The 25,516-nt window shown below is 38.3% G+C and overlaps 1 protein-coding gene across 2 annotated transcripts in view; it reads right to left on the reverse strand.

Moving 5' to 3' along the window:
* Window positions 1-1,643: 1,643 nt before the first annotated feature.
* cadm2a (cell adhesion molecule 2a) overlaps window positions 1,644-25,516 on the reverse strand; it is a 195,174-nt gene continuing 171,301 nt past the window's right edge. The window contains exons 8-10 of one of the 2 annotated variants that reach the window (XM_054625825.1): window positions 21,790-21,903; window positions 8,360-8,482; window positions 1,644-7,228 (exon numbers count right to left, since the gene is read on the reverse strand). In XM_054625825.1, coding sequence (XP_054481800.1) covers window positions 7,110-7,228; window positions 8,360-8,482; window positions 21,790-21,903 — 356 coding nt within the window. In that variant the 3' untranslated portion in view covers window positions 1,644-7,109. The remainder of the gene's footprint in view (window positions 7,229-8,359; window positions 8,483-21,789; window positions 21,904-25,516) is intronic. The other variant, XM_054625826.1, reaches the window with a different exon arrangement.

The following is a 25,516-nucleotide window of genomic DNA, read 5'->3' on the forward strand; positions in this document are numbered from 1 at the left end:
ATTTAATATAACATTAATCTATCCAGATTCCACATTTTGATGTACTTGTACAGTATATTTTGATACAGTAGAGATCCTGGTTATTGCACAAATTACTTTACATTTTGATGTAGTACTATATTTTGAGCAAAATGTCGCAAAATGTCGGCCGGTTATTACTGTTATTTTACAGCAGAAAGTTTTCCAACATTTAAGTTGCGATTGACCATGAGGCATCATGTTGACAGTGTTGAATATCGGTGTACAAAAATACAGTGGTGGGTTTGGGTTTTGTGACAGCTCAGTGGACTATGTTACATCCTATTCATTCACTGTATTGCCTCAAATCTATTGTTACCTGTCATCCCACCTGTCCCCTCCATCTGTCCTGTTATTCTTCTGCAACTATCAAAACTTGAAAAAACAAAGAACTTTCAGCTAATTTAAGAAAGTTGGTCTTCTTTAACTTCTCTGTCACAGTTTTCCAAAACTGCTCTGATAGATTGAGTGGTAACTGAGTTTTCCCTCACCCCTCACTTTTCATCAGCAGAAGAATCACACCTCAGCTGCAGAATTGCAACCCTCTCGTGGCTGCAGTTATTCCTGACAGGTAGGCTGATTGCAGCTGCTTTCTTCAGTCTAACAAGACATCGTATTGCCATTACCTAATTCCCCCCCTCAGTCATCATCTTCTGACTCACTGAAACAGAAACCTCGCCCTCCTATCTATCTGATTCATTTCCATCTTTTCTTAGTCTCCTCCCTTTCATATTTTCATTATCTCTTTATGTGCTCCATCTTTCTTCCCATATGCACATTCCCTCTCCTGATGCTGTTCGAGCAGAAATGATTGAAGTCTCATGGTCAAGATTTCAAAGAATTTTCCCTTTGTCACCTCCAGACATAGGTATATCCAGAGCCAATACCCTACTGAAGTTAATACATATAGATCCTATTATTGCAATATAATACGATGCTTGCTCAGGTGTTTAAATTGTAGGAATTTACTGTGATACATTTTAAAATGTTAAGCTCTAAGAATATTAGATTGTAAATATGAGTAAGAGTTCAGTTATGAAGTGAAGATGGACAGAAACTTTCCCTTCAGTCTTTCAAGCTCCACACATTTCAGAGATTTTTTTTTTTTCCAGCAACATGGACTTTAATGTCATTAAACATAGGCTTTCCTAATTTTTTTTCAAGACTTGATTTTCAGGTACAAATTTTTATGATTTCACACTGTGTATCACAGGTAGAGCTGCTTATGCAGGAGTATTACAGCCTTATAAAGACTAGTCGATGAATATGGGAAAGTACTGCTCAGACAGCTGAATGATTTCATTTGACAAAATGACTGGCATGACTGGCAATGACTGGCATTAACACCACGGTCACCATAGACAGGGAGCTAAACATAACATGAATGTTCCTTGTAAATAAAAAATCCATAAACATGTGTCTGTGTGTTGCTTGTTTGTGTGCGCTTGTATGAATGTACGCACATGGAACAAATTCAGACTCTTCCAAAGCAGCAGAATTTATATTGTATCATCGGTACTTATCTCTCAACTCAGAGATACCAAGGGAAAAGGCTTCCAAAAGGAAAACAATGATGAAAAAAATACATAGAATCAGGCTCATAAAGATGTTTTGGCAACTATTTATTCAACATTTTTTCATTTCATACATGAGAACGAACCTCTAAATTAAATGTAATAAATCCCACAGACAATGGGAAAAAAACCTCCTTCATTACTGTGCTATATATCGAATCAAGCCCTCTCAGTACAGCTTGATATGAAACCCCCTATTTCACCAAGGTACATCAGAAGCTAAATAAGAGTGTCTAGCTCTAATGCTCATCTTCACTGTGGATATTTTGTACATTTTGTGAGTGATAATGCTTTACAACTCCTTTCATCTGAGGACTAATATACATAAAGTTGTGTGTTGCTACATGGAAAACATTATGATAGAGGGCAAAAAGCATTGAACTGCTTACATACCATAAGCTAATATAAGATAACATTGTGTACAAACACAACTTCTATTGTTCTTGAAACTTGTAATTATTTGCAGCATATTTATAAATGTCAGGATTTCAAGTGAGCGATCATATCAAAAAACTCTTTCTTAAGTCTAAAATCCCAATGACAGCAAGTTGACAGAATTACTGAAGAATCACTGAATAACTTTATTAACATTGCGATGTCAGCATTCAGAGACTACAGTAGCAGAGTGAGAAGTGCTCACAAGTCCCCATTTTTAGACAGAAAACAAAATGAAAAAAAATATCTAAATGAAATAGATTCCTGAGATGCAAAACAAAAGAAAGAGATATGATTATAAAAACAAAAAAAAACCCAAATACATCTCTACATGTGATTGTGTCACTTGTTTTCATTGTTATGACAATATGGAGATTGGGCTGATTGTTTCTAGATTCAATATTGCAGAGGAACAATGAAATGCGCTGAAACTAAACTCTTCGACATATGAAGGGTCGGAGGAGGAGAGATACGACTGGACCGAGACCTGACATGCTATTATCACTGCAGTTGAAAACAAAACCTTTAAGTTGAAAACAAAATGTAAACCATTAATGAAAAATTACAGATTATGACTCAAAGTGGCCATTGCTTTCATATTCATCCCTTTTTTAATAAGGGATTTAGAGTTGGTATTTTTTAGTTGATATGGGCATCTAATTTCCTGACACTGGGGACAATTGCCAACGCAAACTTGAGCAAAAATGCATGCGTGTGTGACTGCAATATGTTTTGACCAGGGGTGCGCTCCTGGGGCTTTGCATTGTGGTGAAAAGCTGTAGCAGGATGAATACATAATGCATAATCACCAGGAGGAGTTTGGTAAAAGCTTCAAAAATCACCAATCACATTAGTTTGTCTCATCCCTTTTTAAAAGAAACAAACAGGCAGAAGGAGGGTAAGAAGCAAACTGGAGGTGCAGCTCCCCAAATATGCGTCCGAGGAGTCTCTGATGTCCCTTATTAAAGCTGAATTTAAGGATACACTGTACTCTTGTGATATGATGTTATCATATAACATAATTATATGAATGAACTTGGTGAATATCGCCAGAAACTTGTAGTATAATAAAATGTGTTTCCATTATTACTTCCTGTGGCCTAATACAGTGGAACACACACATACGATTAAAAGTCACGCATGCATCATAGATTTTCTTTGTGTGATCTTGTACAAGTCTGTTTACCGCCAACATGAAAAAAATGTTCACAAAACTGTTAGCAATTTCATGCCAAAGTTACTGCCTGATCTGCATAAATAAGTAGTCTCAGCTGCACCACCCCCACCATCAGTCAAAGAAAGTGGGTTAGTTTAGAGCCAGGGAACAAAACAGGCAAGTCAATAAAATGGACTAGTGCCCAATGAAAATGCCACTGCGGCTTCGTTAGCACTGTTACTGTCTTGCCGCCAGGATGAAATTAGAGGCCCATGATGTAGGGGATATTTACCGAACTGGTATATGTTGGAAAGCAAGGAGGCAACAAGTTTAAAGCTTAGTTTCAACCGACAACATAGAAAGAAAATAACTAATAACCGACCCAAAGATGTTACTTACTATGATAGTTGATTCTATCATTGTAAAATAGTTCATGATGGTATGTGCCAGGCTGTTAGATTAACAAATTCTAAAAATAAAAATCAGGTTTGGTCTAACCATCATAAAAAGCCATTTTCAACAAATTAGCTCATTACTGCCATGTCAAAACAAATATTTACATATGATTTTCAGAAAGGAAAACATCAACAACAACCAATGTAAAACACATTTCACCATTTACTAAGAAATATCCATCAAATTAGTCAGAGTGCATAATTCAGTAAATGGCACCTATTTAATTTCTAAACACCAACTCATTACTGCAGACCAGTGCTTCTTTAATTAAAAACCAATCTGCCTCTCGGACATCAGAATCCACAGATCCATTCGTCCACTCTCTTATTTCTAAGATTGATACGCAGGCGTAAAGCAACAAAAAAATTTGACTGACACAATCATTGATTAAGACACAGTGAAAAGAACTACATAGAAAAGTAAAAAAAAGACATTAAATCACTGTGATGAAAGTACAGTATGTGATACAGAAGATTTCCAAAGACCAGAGCCAGTCTAGAGTGCTTTAGCCCAGAACGTGGTGAGGCTGAAGACAAACCTTTAGTGGTATATTGACTGAAGTGCTCTAAAATGATAAAATATGGAAACTGTGGCAAAGCTTTTGCATTTTTTAAAAACAAATTCAAATGTAAGATGCAACCTAAATTTTACATCAGTGGTGATAGATTTAGATAACGATTTCCAACTTGTGATTCTCTCTAGCAGTGCTGGAGACACATAGAGAAAGACCTTACTTGCTGACCTTATTTGCATAATGCTGTAAATTGGCTACTGAATTGGAGACAGCTGGGCCCACTATTTTATTGCCCTTGGTAATAATTTTCTCCCTCTTGGTAGATTAGTGCCTTGCCTTTTAAGTCTTTAGTTTCAGAATCCACATTGTGTGTTGATCTTTCACAGGAGAGTAAATCAGCCAAACTCCTGCAAATTGATGAAAGACAAATGGCAGGGATATATTAAAAGAAACAGAAGTTGTTCACAAGGTTATGTTTGTCTAAGCCTGTGTGAGACTTTAAATGCCTCCAACATGAAGGCAATGTATCTTTGAATGCTTTTCAATTCCAATTTGTATTTGAAGGTTTTGGTGAAGACAGATACACATTCATTTCAGTTCAGTTTTGTAATTTTTCATTTCTTGTTAATCACATCTATTACAACACCCAATCCTCTGTAGCACCCAAGAGCACACTATAAACACAAGCAGCCACTGATGTTCAAAATTAAGTTACAAACAGACTTTCATTGTAGTTCTCTCTTAAATATCTTCAGTTCAAATAAATTAAAATATGAACCAAACAGAAACATGCTAATGTGAATGGCCAAATTTTAGTTTTCACCCATTATATACATGCCTTGTGCCAAAACAAAATACATTTGTTTAAAAGTTTTCCAAAAAGGATTATGCAATGAAAAAGTAAAGTAAATAGATAACGTGGCTAATATACAAATTTGTAGGAATCCAGAATTTAACAGCAATTTTCACAATCAACCACATTTTAGCAGACACAATACACAGCAGGGAGATTTGAACCATTTAAACCAAAACTATTAAAATGTGTTTAATAAAAACATTTTTTAGCTTACATTTTCAAAAAGATGCACTGTATTTTTCCCCCTAGAATTGAATCAAAGACAGCCTTGTCATCTTGCCACTACCCATTTGAATAGAAGAATCATTCCCAAGGCAATCTAATTGTTGGCAAAGGAACACAGTTACTCATTCAGACATTTTTGTGCTTCTCTATTTGTCTTCAGTTTTGGAAAGGAGGCCCCAGCAGATCTATGACCCAGCACTCACACACTATTTTACATTTTTTTCTTTTTTTTTTAGCTTGAAGACCCCATGAAATGGAAATCAAAGTTCAGTTCATGGAGAGCGACTCTGACAAAATAAAAACAAGTAGTGTAGTTATGCAGTTTGAGAGGAAGGAGTTTTTGACATGTTGGTGATACATACAATTTACCTAAATTGTTTAAACCTTGTTAAACAGAAATTTAAAAAATAATGTGTTTACAGTCAAACTGATGTAATCACTATTTGTATCAAATATTAATATGTTTGAATGCTTATCTCTGAGCCAGTAAATGAACAGAAGTGTGCATACTAATCAATGTGAAAAGCTGCCAGGAACTCAAGCTTATAAGAGGTAACCAATGTAAGACAATACAATTACATTACTATAAGATTGAGGCAAAAATGATTCAACAGTAAATGTTTATATTCATACTGTAACTGTGTACTTATTTTATTAAGTCTTCATTTTTAATTTTACATTTCAAGGGGTCCTTAAGCCTTAAATATATTTCAATGTGACATAAACATAAAAAAAAATTCAAAGCCAAAAGCTAACTCATTTCAATACAATTTATACAGCTTTTAGAGAGAGGAGATTAATTATTTCTGTACACCTGAACCCATTATGTGAATCTCAAACTCCTGTAAGCTTTAAAGAGGACACTGAAGGTGTTGGTGTTTCACTAAACTGCAGCCTCGGCAGTGCAAGAATATATAGACAAAAGTACAGCAGATTTAGCAAATGGTTTTATACACTTGATTGAGTTTATTTGATGGAATGCTTCATTTTGCATCTGCGTGTATTATCTGCTCTAAACAATACCACACTACCCTTTATTTCCCCTACCCTAATAATGAAAATCATATTACACACTTATCTGACAAACCTTGCTACAGTGTTACACAAAACCTTCTTCTTATCTTACAAGGGTCAACTGTTTAATTACAAGTCTATTCATAGGGGAAGGGGTTGGGTGATGTGGATCGGGTGATGTGGATCTAAAAGTACCATATTCAGTGTGACAGACATGTATAAGGCGTAAACAGCAAAGATCCTCATTAAAATAAAAAAGACGCAACGTATAATCAAAAGCTGTGAGCTAAGCAATGGAATGATGGTCCAGTTAACCCATCTACAAAGCATTTACATTGCTACTGACAGACGATACATGAAGGCATTGACAGAAGTTCAATGGCGTCTGTAATTTTAGGCACCGTGTTGATGTGACATATGATATGTGTTTGTGAACGTGTGTGAACGAAGGGGATATAGTGTGTGTTTGGATGCCTGCTTGGAGGGAAACAGGAAAGAAGATGCAGAAGGGCTCAGGTGAGAAGCAGTCATGGTAGATATACAGACTTCCAGGCATTCATGTCAAAGATGAAGGAAAAATATGAGAAAGGGGACAACTTCAGCAGCAACAGCAAACTGCCTGTGAAAACTGGCTGCCAATAAAAAAAAAAGACAAGATGTAAAAGATAGACAAAAGGCAATAATAGGAAAACACTTAAGGAACTTCTCTGTCTGTGGACTGCCTGCGGGTTCCTTGTTGACAAAGCGGGGGCAGTGGTCAGAATTGGGGAGGAAAAGGGGGAGAAAGAGAGAGAGAAAAAGATATACAGAGGTTGAAAGAGGGTAAGGGGAAGGAGAGAGCTGCACAGCTCCCTCTGCAGTCTAAATGAAGTACTCCTTCTTTTCTTCTGCGTGTGCATGGTTGCCCTCAGCGTTGATGATAGCTGTATCGGCATCAGGCGCGTCGTCCGCCCCTTTAGCCTCGTTTGTCAAGTACGTTCCTGAGGAAACAAAAACAAACCTATATCAAGAAAAACAAATATCGAGCAGCCCTGCACAGTGTTTACTGCCTGGGGTGAAAAACACATCTGAAGACAACATCAGTAATGCTACATTATTCATATACATAACGATGAGAGTCGAGGAGAGTAAAAGCTATGCAAATATAGTAGTGAGCAAGTGTGTAAAAAACCTGCATCAACAAACAACTTTATTGTTCTCAATGATGGCAGATGAGGCTTAAAGTTTGACGTCCTAACAATGCGATGCAGAACTTGATTTTTGTATAAGTATGGCAATTTTTGGTCAGTGGCAAGGGGTTAAAGAAATATAATGTTATAACTCTGTATGATATGTCATATAATATAAATATTCCAAATAAATACACAGACATTTTAGAATTGTTCCTTAAAAAATAGAACAGATAATAACCCAATGAGTCTGACCCATCAAAGGCACATGTCCATCAATGCCACCAATGTTTTTGCAGGACTTAAAGGGTAACTAAAAGGTTATTAAAGGTGGGTTTCACCCTGGACCCTTTTTTCTCATGTTTTTGTATCCAAGTGAATGTGGACAACCCTTTTGAAATAGGTCCAGTATGAAGTAAGATCACTGTAACAGGCAGCTGCGAAACGAATAGCGAGGGCAATGGCGCAATGTATTGTTATGCTACTTTTTTAACACTGACAGGATAAGATTGTTTCTATAAGTGTCTGACAACGGTGTAAGGGAACTTACGGAGAAGTAAAACATTTTCACACTTATGATAACAAGTCTGTCAGTGGCAAAAACAAGCCCTTTCAGAGGACGTAAATGACGCTGGCAGCTTCCCCCAACCGTATTACATTTCATCCTATTAGCAGCTGCCATCTACAATGCTGTGGCTCAATACTCCACCAATTTCATAAATTGTTGTCCCTATTAGTCAGTTAAAAACAAACACATGGGGAAATAGGGCCTAGGTTGAAAAATACTGAAGTTACCCTTCAAGCCTTCAGTCATTGCAGGTATGCCACACGCTTGTATCTTGGGAATAGGGGAGGGATTTGATGTGTAATGGAACAAGTAGGACATGCTCAACTAGTTCCATGAGCCTTGAGAGACTCAGGTCGGGTCCACAGTGGTTTTACCTTTATGCCTGGCCAGGTATCTTCCCAGAACAATGATTAAACACAAGGTGACGAAGACCACTACAGCCACCACTCCTCCGATCAAGGCATGGTCGGTGCCATGCTGCCCCAGAGCATTGGGATCTGAGGAAAGACAGAGAGAGAAACAAAGAGAGCAGATGAAGGCGCCTGTTGGCGAGGTGACGGAGTGAGGGCAGAGGAACAGCAAAAAACAGACAATACAAAACAGAGCAATGAGGAAAAAGAAGATTATTTCCACTTCGTTCCTGCTCTAATGAGCTGCTGTCATTCCTCTCTCCTTTCACATCATGCAGTCAGAACAGAGCTGCCTAGCTCTCTGAGAATAATAAAATGGAGAGAGAGAGAGAGAGAAAGCATGAGAGACGGACACCACATTGACACAAAGAGCAGCTATAGGCAGACACACATTCGCCCTGAAAAATGAAGGAAAAAGAGAATGAAAGAGGAACTCAGAAAAAAAAGGAGTGAATAATTCAGGATCACCCCCACGGTGCTGCAGGAGTCCCCGACATGCAAACCAGGGCGGCAGTGGAAGAGTAGTACACAGTAAATAAATCATCACACAGAAAATAAAAAGGAAAGATCAATCTTTCTCTGTGTCTTGGCGAGGAAGGATTGTTGTTAGGAAAATGAATTGGGTGTTAGAGAGTTGCTACAAGTCCCTAGCTGTTGGAGAAACTGTGGAAATAATAGCAGGGTCATGAACGAGTGAAGATGTGCCTGTTCACGCCTCATGCAAAAACACATCAAAGGTTTCCCTTGATTTAAAGAAATAGCTTATTTCCTTTATTCACCTCAACTTCCCTTTTTCCACAAAGTCTGGCTTGTAGGTTATTTAAGTTTAGAGTGAGGACATGACACTGATGGTGTCCACTGTAGGCAAATGAAATAGGTTGACAGTGACAGCAGTGGGGGATATGGGTAATGGGATAGTCTGTATTATTCATATCAGTCCTTGACACCTGAGAAATTAGCCCTCATCTCATTATCCTCCTCCGAGTGCCAGGGCATGCCATATACCACCCTGTCACTCTGTGTATGTATGTGGGCTCATGATAGCTAAAATATGGCAATGTCAGAGCAGGGTAAGCAGTGATAGAAGGCTGGTTTTAGACACACAGTCCACGTCTCATATTGACACCGTTTCTCTTCAGTATTCTCCTTCTCTTTCGGTGTCCGCCCATGTGGCCAAATTGAACAGCTGGCTTGCTCTCGCTCCATAACTCTCCATGGTCTGAGTGACCAGGCCGTCACACTCCACCGCCTCCCAGTGGACAAACACACACTCGTACCAACACACACGCTGATACACACAGACGTGCGTGGCGTGGTTTCACTGTGCTGCGGTTCTGCTTGGTCAGTGGAGCAGAGAGTAGAGGAATGTTCCCCTGGCACGGCCCAGCAGGGCGAGGACTCGGCGTTTAGTTACACACATGGTTGTGTCTCTTCACCTCTATCTGTCAGGATGGTGAGTGTTTTTTTATTTTTTTATTTTTTACCATCATACACACTCACTATCCTTCTGCTGCGCTTCAGTCCGTCTAGTACAACCCAGTGCAAGCACAAACATGCCATGGCAGTAATATGTCTACCTATAGAGTACTACACAGTTTGGCCACACAATATGCTGGTGTCTTGTCCAAGAGTTTGGGCTGTAAATCAAACACCTTGGCACTTCAAGAGCATGTTGTCTGGTCCTACTGCTACAGGATAGCCACTGAAGTCAGTTTGTATACACTCACAGTTTCTCCACCACATTGCTGAATACACTACTTATGACTCATGTTATTGCCTCCTGATAGCTCTAAAGCCGCACAAGAAGTAGAAAATGTAGTGATTTACTGACAAAGTGGCAATTGTTTCCCACATACTGAGCATAAGAATCAATAGCTGGAAAGCAGATAAGGCAGCAATAGTTGTTTGGGAGGTTTCTATGAATGTTTTGATGCTTTGTGATGCCAACCAAGTCAGTTTACAGGTTTCAAGAAGTACTATCTGTGAAAAACGTTGTATAAAACCTTTTGTAGCTCCAAATAGGGATGTACACAGTGATGTCACTTGGGTAAGCGCCGGTTAGGGCTGATGACTTTAAGTTTGAAAATTAAACTTGTGGAGGTGTGGAGTTAGAAATTAGTGAGCTTACTCGTCCCCTGTATTGTAGTTTTCTCCTCATTTCTCCTAGAGGCTAGTTCTTCAAGGCTACATTAGCTGTTGCTACCATAACACACCAGAATCACCGACTGAACTGTCAGTGGTTGTGGGTAATGTAGGTGGGTAACGTCAGGTTTTAACAAGGAGGAAGAACGTTGAATAAATTGATAATAATAAATTGCTGGAGTCATAGGAGTCCAATGCTAAATCGATTAAGGCCTCTTTCAGGCAAACTAGGGGAGAGTATTTGATACAGAAGGTTGAATTTCCCATGTAGTATTCCATCAACTTGATAGTCATGAAGCAACAAAAGCCAGTGGCATAAATCCATCACAACCTAGAATGTGTAAAAACAAAACAGTTCATCAACTGCTTCTTTTGTATTCTGGTTTAGTCCACATGGAGGGAGAAAAATGCAGCAAGGGTGTATGAAGACACACAGAAAAAGGAAATGAAAGAAACGATGGACAGAAAAAGGCTATAATTTCAGTGAGAGCAAGAAGGACAAGTAAAGAAGACGAGGAGGAGAGGGATCTAGAGGGAGGGTCATACATTTTTATGGGTCCAGAACACATTATCTTTTAATAAGGGCACATACATTCTTCTCTCTGCGATTTAATATTAGAGAGTGGAAGAGCAAACTCCTCTTTTAATATTTATAACGCTCTCCTTGTCGTCTGGCCTTGCAAGTTGGGCTTGTTTAATAAATTAAAGGGGTTCATGGCTTCTGTGAGCCACTGCTTGGCCGGACTGAACCAAAAGTGTTGCTCTAAAACTGCCCCACTAACTTCTCATCTGATCTGTTTCACTGATCCTGGCTCCATATGAGGTGACGATGAAAGGATATGTGATTGTGATACTGTGTGGGTTTTCAGGGGGATATGTGAAGGCTTGAAAGGGAAATATGGTGTCAAATTATTGAGTAAGATTAAATAACATTTATCTTTTAATAAAATGTTAAGCATACTGCACATCAAAATAAAAGCATGTGTTTTCAGGAATAGTTCACTGTTCATGACGGAAATTTGACAAAACTATACAAACTATAGTTAGTCCTATTGGTACCTAAAATGATGTGCAAAGCAAGAGTGTAGGTTTGCATATGGACGTTATGAACATGTCCTTACCAATAGTAGGACACAATTGTCCCTACAAATATCTGAGCAAACTTCTCTGAGTGGAGAGACTCACAGAGAGAGAGAAAGGGAGATGAGCACGATCGCTTGTTGACCGACGCAGAGTAATGCGCTTCTTGCGTGATGATCGGTTGTAGCCAGCGATGAGGTCACCCAGGTCCTGACCTAGGTAATTATTTCCTAAACAGCCCACCGTCCCTCTGCATCTGAATGAGGTGGAACCGCTTTAAACTGACCAACATCAGTGTTGATAATTTCATCAGCTGCTCCACAGCTAACCTCGAGTGTCCGTAGCAGACAGTCCGGTGCTCTTCTCTGCACCCTGGAATGTAATTATGAGACTGCACTGATGAAATATTGAGGGGGTTAGAGTGGTGTTTGTAGTTGGCTTGTATCTTTTACAATTGAAAGTTGCTTATGGAGTAGTTATGGCTCACTAGCACGCAAGCACAAATAGCACAGCTGGTTTAAATGATTATGAACAGTAAGACACAGTAGTAGGATTAAGGCCTTATCAAGAGTGTTTTCTGTTATTTGGGGTTTTATAGGGTAGGTAGATCTTTTTCTTGAAATAATATGATTTAATTCTCGTAATTTTACAATTTTATTTCTCAAATTATTAGATTATTCTCAATTTCTCAAAGAACACACACAGATATATGGGGTATGTTTTGAATGTGAAGAAAGTTTTGAATATGAGCAGAAATCTTTCTGAAACACATATGAGGTAATACAATCCAGAGGTTCATAGATTTATTCAAATATATGTTATTTATCATTGAGGTAAAAAGGTGCCACATACACATTTAAAGAGGTAAAGACACAAAAGAGGAGGAAAAGTAAATCCTGTCTACAGGTGTTTTGAATCAGCAGGGATGACATTAAATGTGAAAGGTTGATCTTTATGAGAATAAATATTTGAAAGCAATACAGAATGTTTGAGAGCCTTAGTGCATTATGTACCATTATAAATTGCTTGAATAGCCTGAATTTAGTGTTTTCCTAAAATAAATAAAGACGTTTCCACCATAAATTGATGCAGAAAAATCCACCAAGAAGGATGAAATTGAGTGTGAGACTCCAAATTTCCCCCAGACCCCCCCAGTTAAAATTTGTCCCACCAATGCTGAAACCAAACCAAGGCCTTTGTTGAAAAGGAATATTACCAATTTAAGTGAAGGCTCAAATATTCCATCAGGAACTCAGCTGGAGAGAAATTATGAGTCTATATAAAAAAATCTGCCGACCTTCTTCTTCAATTTGGTCACCACTATGCATGCACCAATCAGACTCTTTCAGTTCTGATTCCTGCGCTTTTTGGTATCGGCTGATATAGAGTACCGATCCAGGTGTTTAACTAATAAGCTTTCTGCCTCACTGTGTCAAAAGGATTGGGATCAGTCTTTGATATGTGTATTGAATTCAATATTGCTTTCATAACTTAAAATGAAACAAATTAAAAAATAGATATTAATTTACTGCATTGAGTACCAAAAGGGTTTGATTATCTGAATCTGTTTTAAAAATATACTATTAAAGTTGTCTGTACTTGTTTTGTCTTAACAAGACATACGCAGATTTATCTGGTCTGAATTGCCAGATTACATACCGATGACATGTAACATATTTGCAAGTATTTCTTCCTGGATCAGGCCCAGTGACTATTACATCAGATACAGTCTGATTACCTAAAATGAACTGTGACCAAAAACAAAAATGATTAAAACCTTGACGCATCGCCTTAAATGGCTTTACAATGCATATTAAATCATTTTGTGTGAAACATAAAGAGACACATCTGCATCAATTCTGCTGGAATAGTGGTAAGTTAAAGTAAGAGACAAAAGAAAGAAGGGCCTGCAAACAGAATGAAAGTTAAGGAGTGAGTGGTAAAAAGTGCCTGCAGACTTCACTTGTTCGATGAGTCAATTATGTACAACTTTTTTGGCTGAGGGTGGAAATTCACCAATCTGCATCTAATACTGGCTCTATTGCCAGGATGAAAGAGTCCCTGGAGGCTGTAGAAGACAGCTGAAAGACACATGTGCATACACTTTTGAATGCGTGCACCCATGCATGAGAGAGAGTTAGAAAGACAGAAAAGAGGAGACGTAACTGAGACAAGTGTGTGTGTGTCTGTGTGTGTCTGTGTGTGTCCTGCACATTATTGCTTGCTAGGTCATAGTGGATTAATTAGATTCTGAAAACAAATTACTTCTGCTAATCATTCAATAAAGCCCACACATGGACTTGGACACTATCTTGAATATTCAACAACCTCCTTCTCTCTTCTCCGAATGAAAAGAAATTGTGGTCAGCAGGGTAACAGCATGAAGTTATAAGCAAAGCAAGATAATTAATCATACGAATTCATTAAGTTGCATGCAATAATCAATCTATCAAAGCAGCTCTATGTTTGGCAAAATCCATAACCTCTTCATAACAGCAAGGCAGGCAGATGACCAATGACACCAATGTTTCTCATTTGTGGTAAATTTATCATGACTATAATGCTGCGGCTTTTCAGATACATAAACTACTTTATTCTGCTGGTTAGCTTGAAATAATTGCACTTTGTGAGCCAATAGCAGAATTAGAAGGAGGAAAGAGCTAGCCCACACTGGAATGAGTGATCCTTGAGGAAGCAAGTTGCCACAACAAGCTCAACAACCCCCTGAGGGAGACAAGCAGAGAAAAAGAATAAAAGACTAAATACAACTTCATGTCAACAAATGAAAATTAGACTACCTCAACTGTGTGTCTGTGTGTGCATGTATGTGTGTGCATGTGAGTGCCTCTTGAAGATTGCTGAATGTGTCCCCTGCCATTGAGATTTAATGAATAGAGGGGCTATTACAAGTAATTCATAACACCAGCCCGAGGATCTAATGATTGCTCTTTTTCCGTTCTACACTTTGTTCCAAATTGTTGCTATAATTCTTACCCAAAGCGAGTTAATGTGACAGGCCATCAATAATAATTGCCCAGCAATAAGTGGAAAGACCTTTGCATTATGTTTTAATTTCTCCTGTGCTCCTCAGCTTTATGGTGGAAAAGAAAATGGAGAGGAGATGGTCGGTAGTGCTCGATATTTAACCATTTCACCCCCTCAGGGATGCTGCAACCCAAACCTAGCCTTTGTGGTTAAAGCACATCAAACAACCAGCTGCCCTGGACACTTGCCCTCAAGAATATATGTCTTTAGCTCATCATATGGCCTAACCTGTTCCCTCCATTTAAAACAAGATCAATAGCAATGGAATAAAGCAGTTACGACTCCCTCCAAGCAATGAAAATTGTCCCCACCCTAATTTAATTTTCACAAAAGGTTTGTCCTCGGTGTAAAGCAGCGAATAGGTGAAAGTGGGGTTAAAGACATAAAACATTACCTGTGGAGTTCAACCTTCCACTTTAATACCGCAATAACTTGAAACTGTAACAGTCACTGAAATTTCAACTGTCAGCCTAAAATTGATGTTTTAAAGCATGTTATGAATGGAATTTGAGTAATCTGTCTCATCATCTTTAATTGATTTTTTCTCTGCTGCAACTTTCCTTATGAACTTGCCATGCCTTTTTTAAAATGTGAAAGATTACAGTACAATTGGATAGTGGAATATTTCAAAAATGCCTAGCTAGTATTAGACATTGTATTTTGTCATCACAGTTTAGATTATTGTTTTATTCTGTGTTCTTGTACTGTATGCCCTTCCACTTGTATTGTACAGTAGCTTGTGTTTTGCAGCCTCTTCTGTTGAAAATCATTCCGGCCAAATAAATAGCTGAACAAAGGCAAACTTCTAGTATTCATGCTAATCTCAACAAAGCTTTTGTAAAAGAAATATTAAATGGGTTGTTTATTTCCAATGTTGATTCTTAAAAAGAAGAGGGTGTATCACAGGTGTATAGCAATCAAATATTTTGAATCAAAAACACTGAGCACTAGACAAAATAATTCCCAACAATTTCCTCGTCTTATAGCTCATTAAGACAGCACCTCTAACTGAGACAAATGAACAGCTTCAAGCTGTATGCTACTGTACTGTAAAATATCACATTACACAAAGGATGTGGGTTCCCCTACCACTGCTGTCAACCAATCACATTTATGAAAATATCTTTAGAGGTAATCAAAAATGATATAGCATGTTATTGCTTATTGCACAAAAAATGATTTTCCGACCATTAAAAGAAAATCACTAGGTGAAGTCATTACAGTTGCCTAAACATGCAGCTAATGTCAGATTAGTGCTTTGAAGTTTGAGCTGTCTCTCCATAGATCAGCTGTCTCAAGTCTCAGTACGCCCAACAGGATACGAGTGGCTCCGTTTTAATGTATAACTATTCATATGCAGCTTTTGGGCCAGCGCTCACTTGAAGAAGGTGAAATCTCAGACTTTTGAACCCTGACCAATCCCTTGATCTGCTATTGAATTCTCCTCCTAGTGTGCAGTCACTGCTATCAGCTTCAAGAGAAGAAAATCCTTTGTATTTTGCTATGGTAACCTCCATTGTTCCCCACTCACAGTTTATGCCTCAGATAGCAACCAGCCCTCTGGAATCAATTTAAGACAATTTAGCAATATATTCCATGTTGTAGCGTGCACTTTGATTAAGGTTGTTGGTACAATTATTTAGTTCTATATTCTGTTTCTCTCAAGGAACAACAAATGGACCAAATAAAAGAGAACTTTTACTCTGCAAGGAGGTGGCTGGGTATTAGTTTAGTTTTTCTGTCCTCTCCACAGGCAGAGACACTAGGCATGAATAATTGCTGTCTTCTCTGCAGTGGGCCCTCTTGCTGCCGCAATATCAGGCTACAGGGGCTGGGGTTGGCCACACGAATGCTGATTATCAGAAGTCAATAGTAAATATTTGAAACACCAAAGAAACCTTGTGCATGATTCAACCTTTCAGCTACACAAGGTCAAAGCTAATTTGCAAGCCATGAAAGAGCATTTGGCAAATTTTAGAGTACTCAGTGGTGGTGGGGTGAGAGAAAGTGTATGTGTGTGTGTGTGTGATCGCGGGCAGGGAGGGTCTGATGACATTGCATAGACCTCTGATACTTAGCGAAAGAGTTATTATAGCCATTAAGGCTGGCTAGGCAATTGAAGCAGTGTGTGTGTTGGGCATACCTGCCAGCACTTCATTAATAAAGTGAATCACAGACTGAAGTTATGCATCAGTCCTGGCATTATACAGGACGGATGAAAGAAACAGAGGAATCTCTTGCATACCTTTACACTGCACCTCAAAGGTCGACAACAGTTAACATGAAAGGCATGGGTTATTGTCAAATTTAAATAAACATTAGATCTGCTTAGTCTACAGTATGAAGTATTAATTCTCTAATATTCCTGCAAACATGAATAATGCTTCCGTTGGTGCATTATTGTATTGCCCACTAATACTTACTGCATCTAAATCAGGAAAAGAAGTCAGCAAATAAGCTATTGTAAAGTCATATTGTAAATAACGTCATATTTCATTTCCCACTTACACTTTTTTGTAGATACAAAATATTAAATCCTGTAACTATTGAAAGGAGAACAAGTTATTGTTCTCCTTTCAATAGTTATGGTATGTAAAGGGAGAAAAAATACTTCTCAGTCATTGCTATGTAGCTATTGTCTTTCTCACTCCTAGATTGTGCAAAATGATATCTTGTTGGTGAATTAACAGCTAATTTTGCATATATGTGAAAAGCACAAAAACATCGCTTATTTCATCTGGGCTTCAATCAGTCAGTTTGTCATCAGAGGGTGTACATGTAGGCTCAATGCAGATGTCCATGCACCGCCAGTTTGTTTTGACTGTACAGTTTGTGTGGATGGTGTGGATGGTGTCCATGGCGTCTGCAGTTGTCAGTTTACAAGCAAGTTTTTTATTTTTTTTATCACTCCGGCAAATAATTGACCCCCAAGCCACAATTGCACACATGGTTTACTGTTTTCCCAACTGATCGAGTGAAATGATGGCAAAGAAAATATTGGCATTCATTGTGAATTCTTCCCTGTTTAAATATCTCAATTGAATTCAACTAAAGGGGTCAGTAACAGCATGCTTACGTTGTATATCTAAGGTGATGGAGAAAATAAGTCAGGTGGCTGTATCCAGACAGAAAGGAACTTGCATACTGTAAATTAATTAGGCCATTAAAATCATTAATTTGACTCAGTTTCTACATTGACATGGGGTATTTGTCATACCGTTATCTAAAATTGCCAATACTAATGGCCGATGTAGTCCCAGGGATATTTTAGGCCTCACACTACAATAAGATAACTATGAACACACAAAGTAACACTTATGGTGTGACTTTTGCTGAATGTTACAGATCCTGTATGTAGAGGCCTATTTGATTTTTCAAATGACCATGATTACTTTCCAGATTATTTTAGCCTGGACAAATGAACAAAGTTAACGGGGTTCAGCTGGGTAAAGGTGTTACATCCGTTCAATGAAAACCAATACAGTCCCTCCTGTGAAAAGACCCTGATCCTCTTTATTTATTTATTTTTAACAACAACTGCTTATCTCTTCTCTTCTACTCTGTTTTTCTCTCAGACAGTTTTTTGTAGGAAGAAGCCTCAGCTGTGATGATGAAGGGCAAAAGAGGAAAGATGCAAAACTAGTATAAGAAAGACGGCAAAACAGAGAAAGGTGCACCTAAAAGAGCTCATCAGATATACAATATGCTAATATTCAGCATATAGGCTATATTGCTGAACCTACACTGTGTATTTCATCTGCACAGGAAGACAACTTTATTAAAAAGACAAAACGTCATGGGGCTGGTACAGCTCCACAGTTGTTTGCTTTCATCTTGAGCCTGTGAAAAGACCTGGTAATAAATCAAGTAGACACATGAAAGCAGATAGTGTAGTATCCTGTGACTGGGGACACAGTGAAGGAGTCTGATATTTAGATTCCCTGAAGATACACTAAGAGGCTCAGCTTCTCTTGTGTTTCTGCACTACACAAACAGACATCAGAGAAGAATAGAGACATGCTGATGAGGAATATCCAACAAGATGTGGAAGCATGTTATCTAAAAGGGTCTTCGGAGAGATGTGAGGGTAGAAGAGAAGAAGCGGTTGAGAGACAAGTGAAACAAAAGATTCGATAGAAAGCAAAGCAGCAGAGGAAAGGAAGAAAGTAGATGAGACTCTTGAAGGACTTTAAAGATGGTAATTTAGAGAAAGCAGCATTGATATGAGGAAAGTAATCGGAGTGAATGTGACTGTGCACTATGAAGTTGAGAGGGAGCAAAATAAAACCCAGAGAAGTTGAACTCGCTACAGCTTTAGAAAATCAGACATAAAGAAAAATGAATGAAGCTGCTTGAGAGAACTCCAGAGAAAAATGTAGAGAATTTAAGTATTTTATTTTATTACTATGCAAGAAAAAAACCCTGTGTTAATTATGTGTAAATATGTAAAATCATCTTGTAACAACTTTAAGAATCCATGATTAAAATGATGATATGTATTTCAATACAGCTTATCACAGCATATTAGTTTTAAATTGACATGCCACTCAAAACGTTGATTGACACATCTATTTCCTGCAGCAGACATGGCGCTAAGTCAGCATTATGTTGTAGAGGACGCAGTACAAAACAAGACAGAATCACTAGACAAAATGCAATTCAACAACGTTCTTAGGCGTTTGTCCAATGGTGCATTTTGTTGCCTTGTGCTATCAAGGAAAATCTTAAAATAAATGATGTAAAATCTTATAATCTGTACATTCACCAAGAATAAATAGATACAGATACAGATATCATTTGGAGAAATAGATTCAAAGTTCAGAGCAACTATATCTTCCAAGAGGTTTGTGACATCCATTCCATCTGTCAATCTGTGATGCCAAAACATCCTTTTCTCCAGCCATGGTCTCCAGCTCCTCCTGAAGGATTCTGAGGCTCTCAGTATATGTGTATTATGTAATTCCCCCGTGGGTTTGTTTACCCCAAGGTCTCCTTGGATTGCTCCCTTCTGAATCTGAGGTCTGACAATCATCCAGAGTTTTCTTTCCAGCCTACTAGAACAACCAGACTTGGAAAAAACTAGAATTACTGCCTCGCGGTTGTATGCCAACCAGTCATGTGTTAATTTACATCCATGTCTGTCCAAAATATGTGTACATATTATCCTATTAGACAATTGCACGAAATTGTTATGAATTAGCATATGAATTCTTGAGTTATGGCCAAAAAGTGTTTTGTGAGATCACAGTGACCTTAGTCCATTGACAACCAAAATCAGGTCATCTTTGAGTCAAAGCGGACGTTTGTGCCAAAATGAAAAAAATTGTTTAAGGTGTTCCTGAAATATCGGCTTGGGACAGGCGTGAGGTCACAGTGAACTTGACCTCTGACCACCAAAAACTAACCAGGTCTTCTTTGAGTCCAGGCACACATTTGTGCCAAATTTGAAGAAATTCCCTCAAGCATTCTTGAGATTTTTCATCCACGAGAATGTATCGGACACAACCCGAAAACATAATGCCTCCGGCCGTGGCTACCGCCAGCATTGAGGCGTAAAAATGGGAACACCACCATCCATCTGTTATTCCATAGATGCTTACCCCAACCTCCAAGCAGGCATACCAACCATGACAGCAGAATATTCCGAAATTACACCACCTCAGGGTTAATTCCATCAATCTGGCACTTTATCACTGCAGGGTTTTTTGACCACCCCAGTAACGTACACCATAAGGAAGGGCAAGGCTTCCCCTAAGCCTTTCAACAGTGCCTCCACTGTGTTGGTAGCATTCTCAAGTTCTTCAAATTGGTTATATTATCACCTAGGTAAGCCGTATTTCTATCCCTGTTGAGAACAACTTTCTGGAGACCACCAGCGGGTTCTTGGGTTGCTGCCATGACAGATCACAAGTGATCTTCTGGCTACAACTTGGAGGGATCCTATACACAATGGGACACTCAAATACCATATCACCAACCTTATCCAAGATGCAGCAAATATTTCTCTATAGGTAAACTGTATGTAGCTGATATCCCTCCATATTCTACAATAGTTTTAGCTTCTTCCTCAGCTGAAAAGTGACATTCAAGGAGACAGTTTTTGTAGCACCGGGTCAACATACTAAGACCTTTACCTGATTGGCAACAAACCAGACCACCACACCTGACCTGGTGGGTCCAAATTGTGGGGTTTCTGAGCCAAGAGATCTTATTGACACTTTAACACTATTATGAGGATTTGTGTGTCCAGAAATAAAATGTTTTGTGTGGATGGCATTGGTTCCCTAAGTATGGAGATTAATTTATTATATACACTGCAGATCATTGATTTTAAAGTTTAAATCTATGTCATCAGTCTCTGCAGGAATGAGAGGTGCATGAAAGAAGACTTCGGGATTTTATGCCCTCCAGCATTTCATTTTAATTTATATTCTTTTTATCCTTATTCAAATGTTATATTATAATGCTTTAAGGTTTGTTTCACACAGAAATAGATCCTCTAAGAACAGCCCACATGGCCCACATGGTGGCTACTGTGTTATCTCTCCAAAAAGAGCTTTTCAAGTCAGAATTCTCTAAGTTTGAACACAGCATTAGGAGTCATGATGAGACATCTCCAGTGGCCAGACATTTTCAGTTGGACATGACATTTGCTTCTTTGAGGTTTCAGGGCACAGCAGTACTGAAGTCTTTGAAATGCCAAGGGGCCAGAAGATGGAGTATTTGAACAGCTAGACTCTTTGTGAATACAATAGTCGAGAGCAACTAAAACACTGTGGAAATCTGAATATCGTCCATAATGTAAAAACAAAAAAAATTGACATGCATGTCATTGTCCATCGGAAAGCACACAGTTTATGTTTACAATCCTAAAGAAAGAAGAAAAAGAAAAAAGGTAGACAGGAAAGAAATTTGTCCTGGGAAGCAGGTTTGTCATCAGATATTTTCCAGGTTTCAGGGTCTCGTTGTCCCAGTGTGTCCATATGAGGCATGAACACTGACACTTGAGGCAGATAAATAGCTGAGAGAGAAGTATTAGGACAGAGGTGACATAAAGGTAAGAGGGAAGCGGGTTTGTACAGAAGCATGCTGAGGGGGCTGTGGAGATGCGTGGGGTGGTACTGTACCTCTGTTGCCAGTGACTGTGGGGTCTGAGACGTGGGTGCCTAATAGAGCGGTAGGATCTGGAGGGATGGAATGTAGGGGGGGAGTGGTTGATGGAGGCAGGGTTGTGGGGATGTCTGGTGTAGGGGATAGACGGACACATATACACAAAACAATACAACAACAAAAAATGAATTCACATGGGGGTAGTTATAAACTTTAAAAAAAAGCAACACAAACTGGTCAAAACATTATACAGTGATGGGAAACAAACAAATTATTGTTATGAAACAATTCAAGGCATAAAAAAAAAATGTTGAAAACACATTTTGAAATGCAATAATGAGATACCGTTGATGCAAAGCCATGATCAACACTACATACATTAATTCAGATGCTCATCTTTTTTGTGTTGCTTCTCATACAATTGACTTTTAATGACTTTCTTTGGTTCAATTTTCAAATGAGTCATATTTTATATATATATATATATATATATATATATATATATATATATATATATCATCATATATATTAGACAAACACATGGACCTGACGTCTTGTATGTACTTTTGTGTTATACCTGTTAAGCATTAACTAAATACAGTATCAAGGACAATTTTTCTCAATTCCCCCGAATTGTTCCTCAGATACTACTTTCCCAAGAATGAGACGTAAGTAAGGTCACAGTGACCTTGACCTTTGACTAACAAATCAAATCAGTTCATCTTTGAGTCAAAGTGGATTTAAGAAGAAATTGAAATTAGAAATTCCCTCCAGGGATTTCTGAATTATCGCATTCACAAGTATGGACCGATTGCATGGATGTACATCCGGGGAACATAATGCCTCAGGCCACGGCAGTCGCCGGAGCAGAGGCATAATTGCAATATGAGTGATGGAAGAAACATTTTGCAAGTTTCCATTATCAAGTTATATGTTAAGAGTCCCACACCTCAATATTCTAATCATCATTGAAATTACATATGTTCTGTCATTGAATATGAGGGTCATTTATGTAGCATGAAAACATAATTGACCTTGAGTCTGCTAATGTTGGAAAGATTCCTACACTGGGAACCTCTCCACACCAAAAAAGAATAAAACAAATGATCGGTGCCAATTATCCAGGTTTGCAATGATGATTTCAAGAGAAGGTAGCTAGGCCATCATTACCTTGCTATGTTTTTGACTTCTCACTACAGCATAATGGTAAAATTGGTTCATCCAAGGCAGTGTTTCTCACTGTCACATGTTAAAGCAACAGGAAAAGTGGGACTGAAACATTCTGTGACAAAGTTAATGAGGTAACAATACCACATTGGCTTTTATGTTTGTGTCACTCTGCTTTTTATGGTGAGCTTGAGGCTTTTAATTGGCTGTGGTACTCTTTCTCAGGGCCAACTGTCCTGTGTGTCTCGGTGACATTTCAGCCTTAGCGTGAATCACTAAGCAGCTAAGTGCATGTCTCTGGGAAAGAGGGTAGAGAGAAAACGTCTCCTCGTTGGAGGGGAACCATTAAAAAGGTATTTTCAAAGAATTATGGCAGCAATTGTGGAAGGCTAAAAGGTGTGGTAATCACTAATGAAGGGTAGGAACAGACTGTGTGCCATTTCAAAAGAACAGGTAATGAATAGGCCTCTTTGACCCTCCCATATCCCATTGCCTTTTTTGCTGGCATATAATTTGTCAATTTAATTACATCACTAACATTGAGTGCATTGGTTATTATTGTTGTTACATTCAGCTGAAATTTGAAGGAATTAATAGATGCACACAAACATTGTGGCATGTAAATAGGAAGTGCAAAATGGATATATCTATTTGAGTGGACCAATAAAGTATCAAAAGAGATCATCTAAAATTGTTTTTGTATTTTACACTGGCTGATCCCAAATCAATATATTGCTAAAGGCTCTGTCCTCTGTTAGCTCTGGTAATCAGATTCAGACATGGGTAGGCGTCCTCTTATCTGAATTTGAATTCTGCTTGTGAACGTCACTACTCCCTCCATTTTAATACAGCCTTCACAAAAGATTTGAATTTGTATATCAGATGGTATGCATCAGGCCTGCAGTGCTGACTTGTTTGTGGCTTTGAATGCAAATGTGGCACATGTGACATGAATTATTTAACTAAATATCTTAGTAGTATCACTGCAAACATTGTTATTACTGTATTTGGGATGGTTTAAAAAAAGGTCTTCACACAGTAATTACAAACATTTGAGTACATTTATATCATTACATTTGTCCTGTCACAGTTGCCTCTGGTAGAGTATGAAAAAAAAATATAGACAGAAATACTAATTTGGAGAAGTCAAGTTTTTACCTTTCCTTCACTTGGACTTACCCATTTTAGTTTTACTCAGCAGAGACGTGCTGCTAGCTGAAGATCAAGGTGTAAGCTACTAAAGAAAACTTAATTTAGAAGATGCCACTATATTTCTCTGACATTTGCACCCTTACTTTCACACATGGATCTAATAAAGCACTTGACTGTCCATGTCTTTAATTTATGTAATGACATGGCTAAAGTCAAGTACTCAGTTCTAAGAGTTTCTTGTTGGAGAAATAATAGACTTACAAGTGTTATTTCTATTTTGTATTGCCAGCATGAGGAGACTTCATTGGTTACAGAAATAAGTCAGTTTGTTTAGAAGATTTTAGACTAGAATTTTAGATTAGAAAATTACCCTACTTCTCACTTGATTTATTATATCAGTAAACCTTTTTCCCAATGAGTTTATGACCTCCATCACATGTTTCAAGTCTTCTTTAATACAGCTTATGCAAAATGTTCATTTTGTAAATGAAGGTCCCATTTAGAAAAAAAGTAGAAGATAAAGCAGCTTATGCTTAAGGGCATGGCTACCTTGTGATAGACAAATTGCTACCACGGCAACCTATCAATCAGAGTAGAGGCGTAGCAATGTGTATACCTCCCCAGCTCAACCCTCTCGTCCAAATAATCGTCCTGGCTTTAAAAAAGCGAGATGGCAATGGCCAAAATCCGAGACTTGAAGCTTCAAAGTGGTAGTCCACAAACAAATCTGTGATGTCATGGTTGTTACATCCACTTCTTTTATACATATCTATGCATATTACAAGATATTTCATTAGGAGGAATACCTGACAGGTCTTCAAAACACATAATGATACAGGGGAGAGACACAAGAACACGCCCCAGACAGGAATTCTTTTTTCCTAAAATGGATGTCTGCAAGGCGCCAGTAATTCAAATATGTAAGAGAAAATGGTTGGGCAGCAAGGGTTGTCTGTTCTGCAGAGAGAGTCGGAGGTAAATACATTTTTCTTGCCAGTAAAACTATTTTTACATTACAGGATATTTAATACATAGCGATCGTTGCTTACTGGAGCGAGCGCCGATTTGCCTCTGATCTGTTTTTTTTGTTGGCGAGTGGGTAATCAGGGCTAAAATCTTGTAGTGTAAACTCGGCATTAGTCGCATCCTTCTTCGACTCCACATCTGGTTAATTACAACTGTACATCTCACAAGTAAAGTCATAAACTTACTAGATATCACTCTAGCTCTGTCAAAGCATAGCTTTCTGCTTTTAAATAAGAGAGCAAATGAAACACCCCCTAAGTGCATGTAGTGATAATAATGTATTATTTTATTGATCCACTTAGGGAAATTTTCTTTTGCCACCAGTTGTATGATCTCTCTGGCCCAAAAATCACACAGAGAAATGGAAGTGAGGAAGAGCAATCTGTTTTCCCTCACACT

This window comes from Anoplopoma fimbria, chromosome 24 (assembly GCF_027596085.1).
Source record: "Anoplopoma fimbria isolate UVic2021 breed Golden Eagle Sablefish chromosome 24, Afim_UVic_2022, whole genome shotgun sequence".
NCBI lineage: Eukaryota > Metazoa > Chordata > Actinopteri > Perciformes > Anoplopomatidae > Anoplopoma > Anoplopoma fimbria.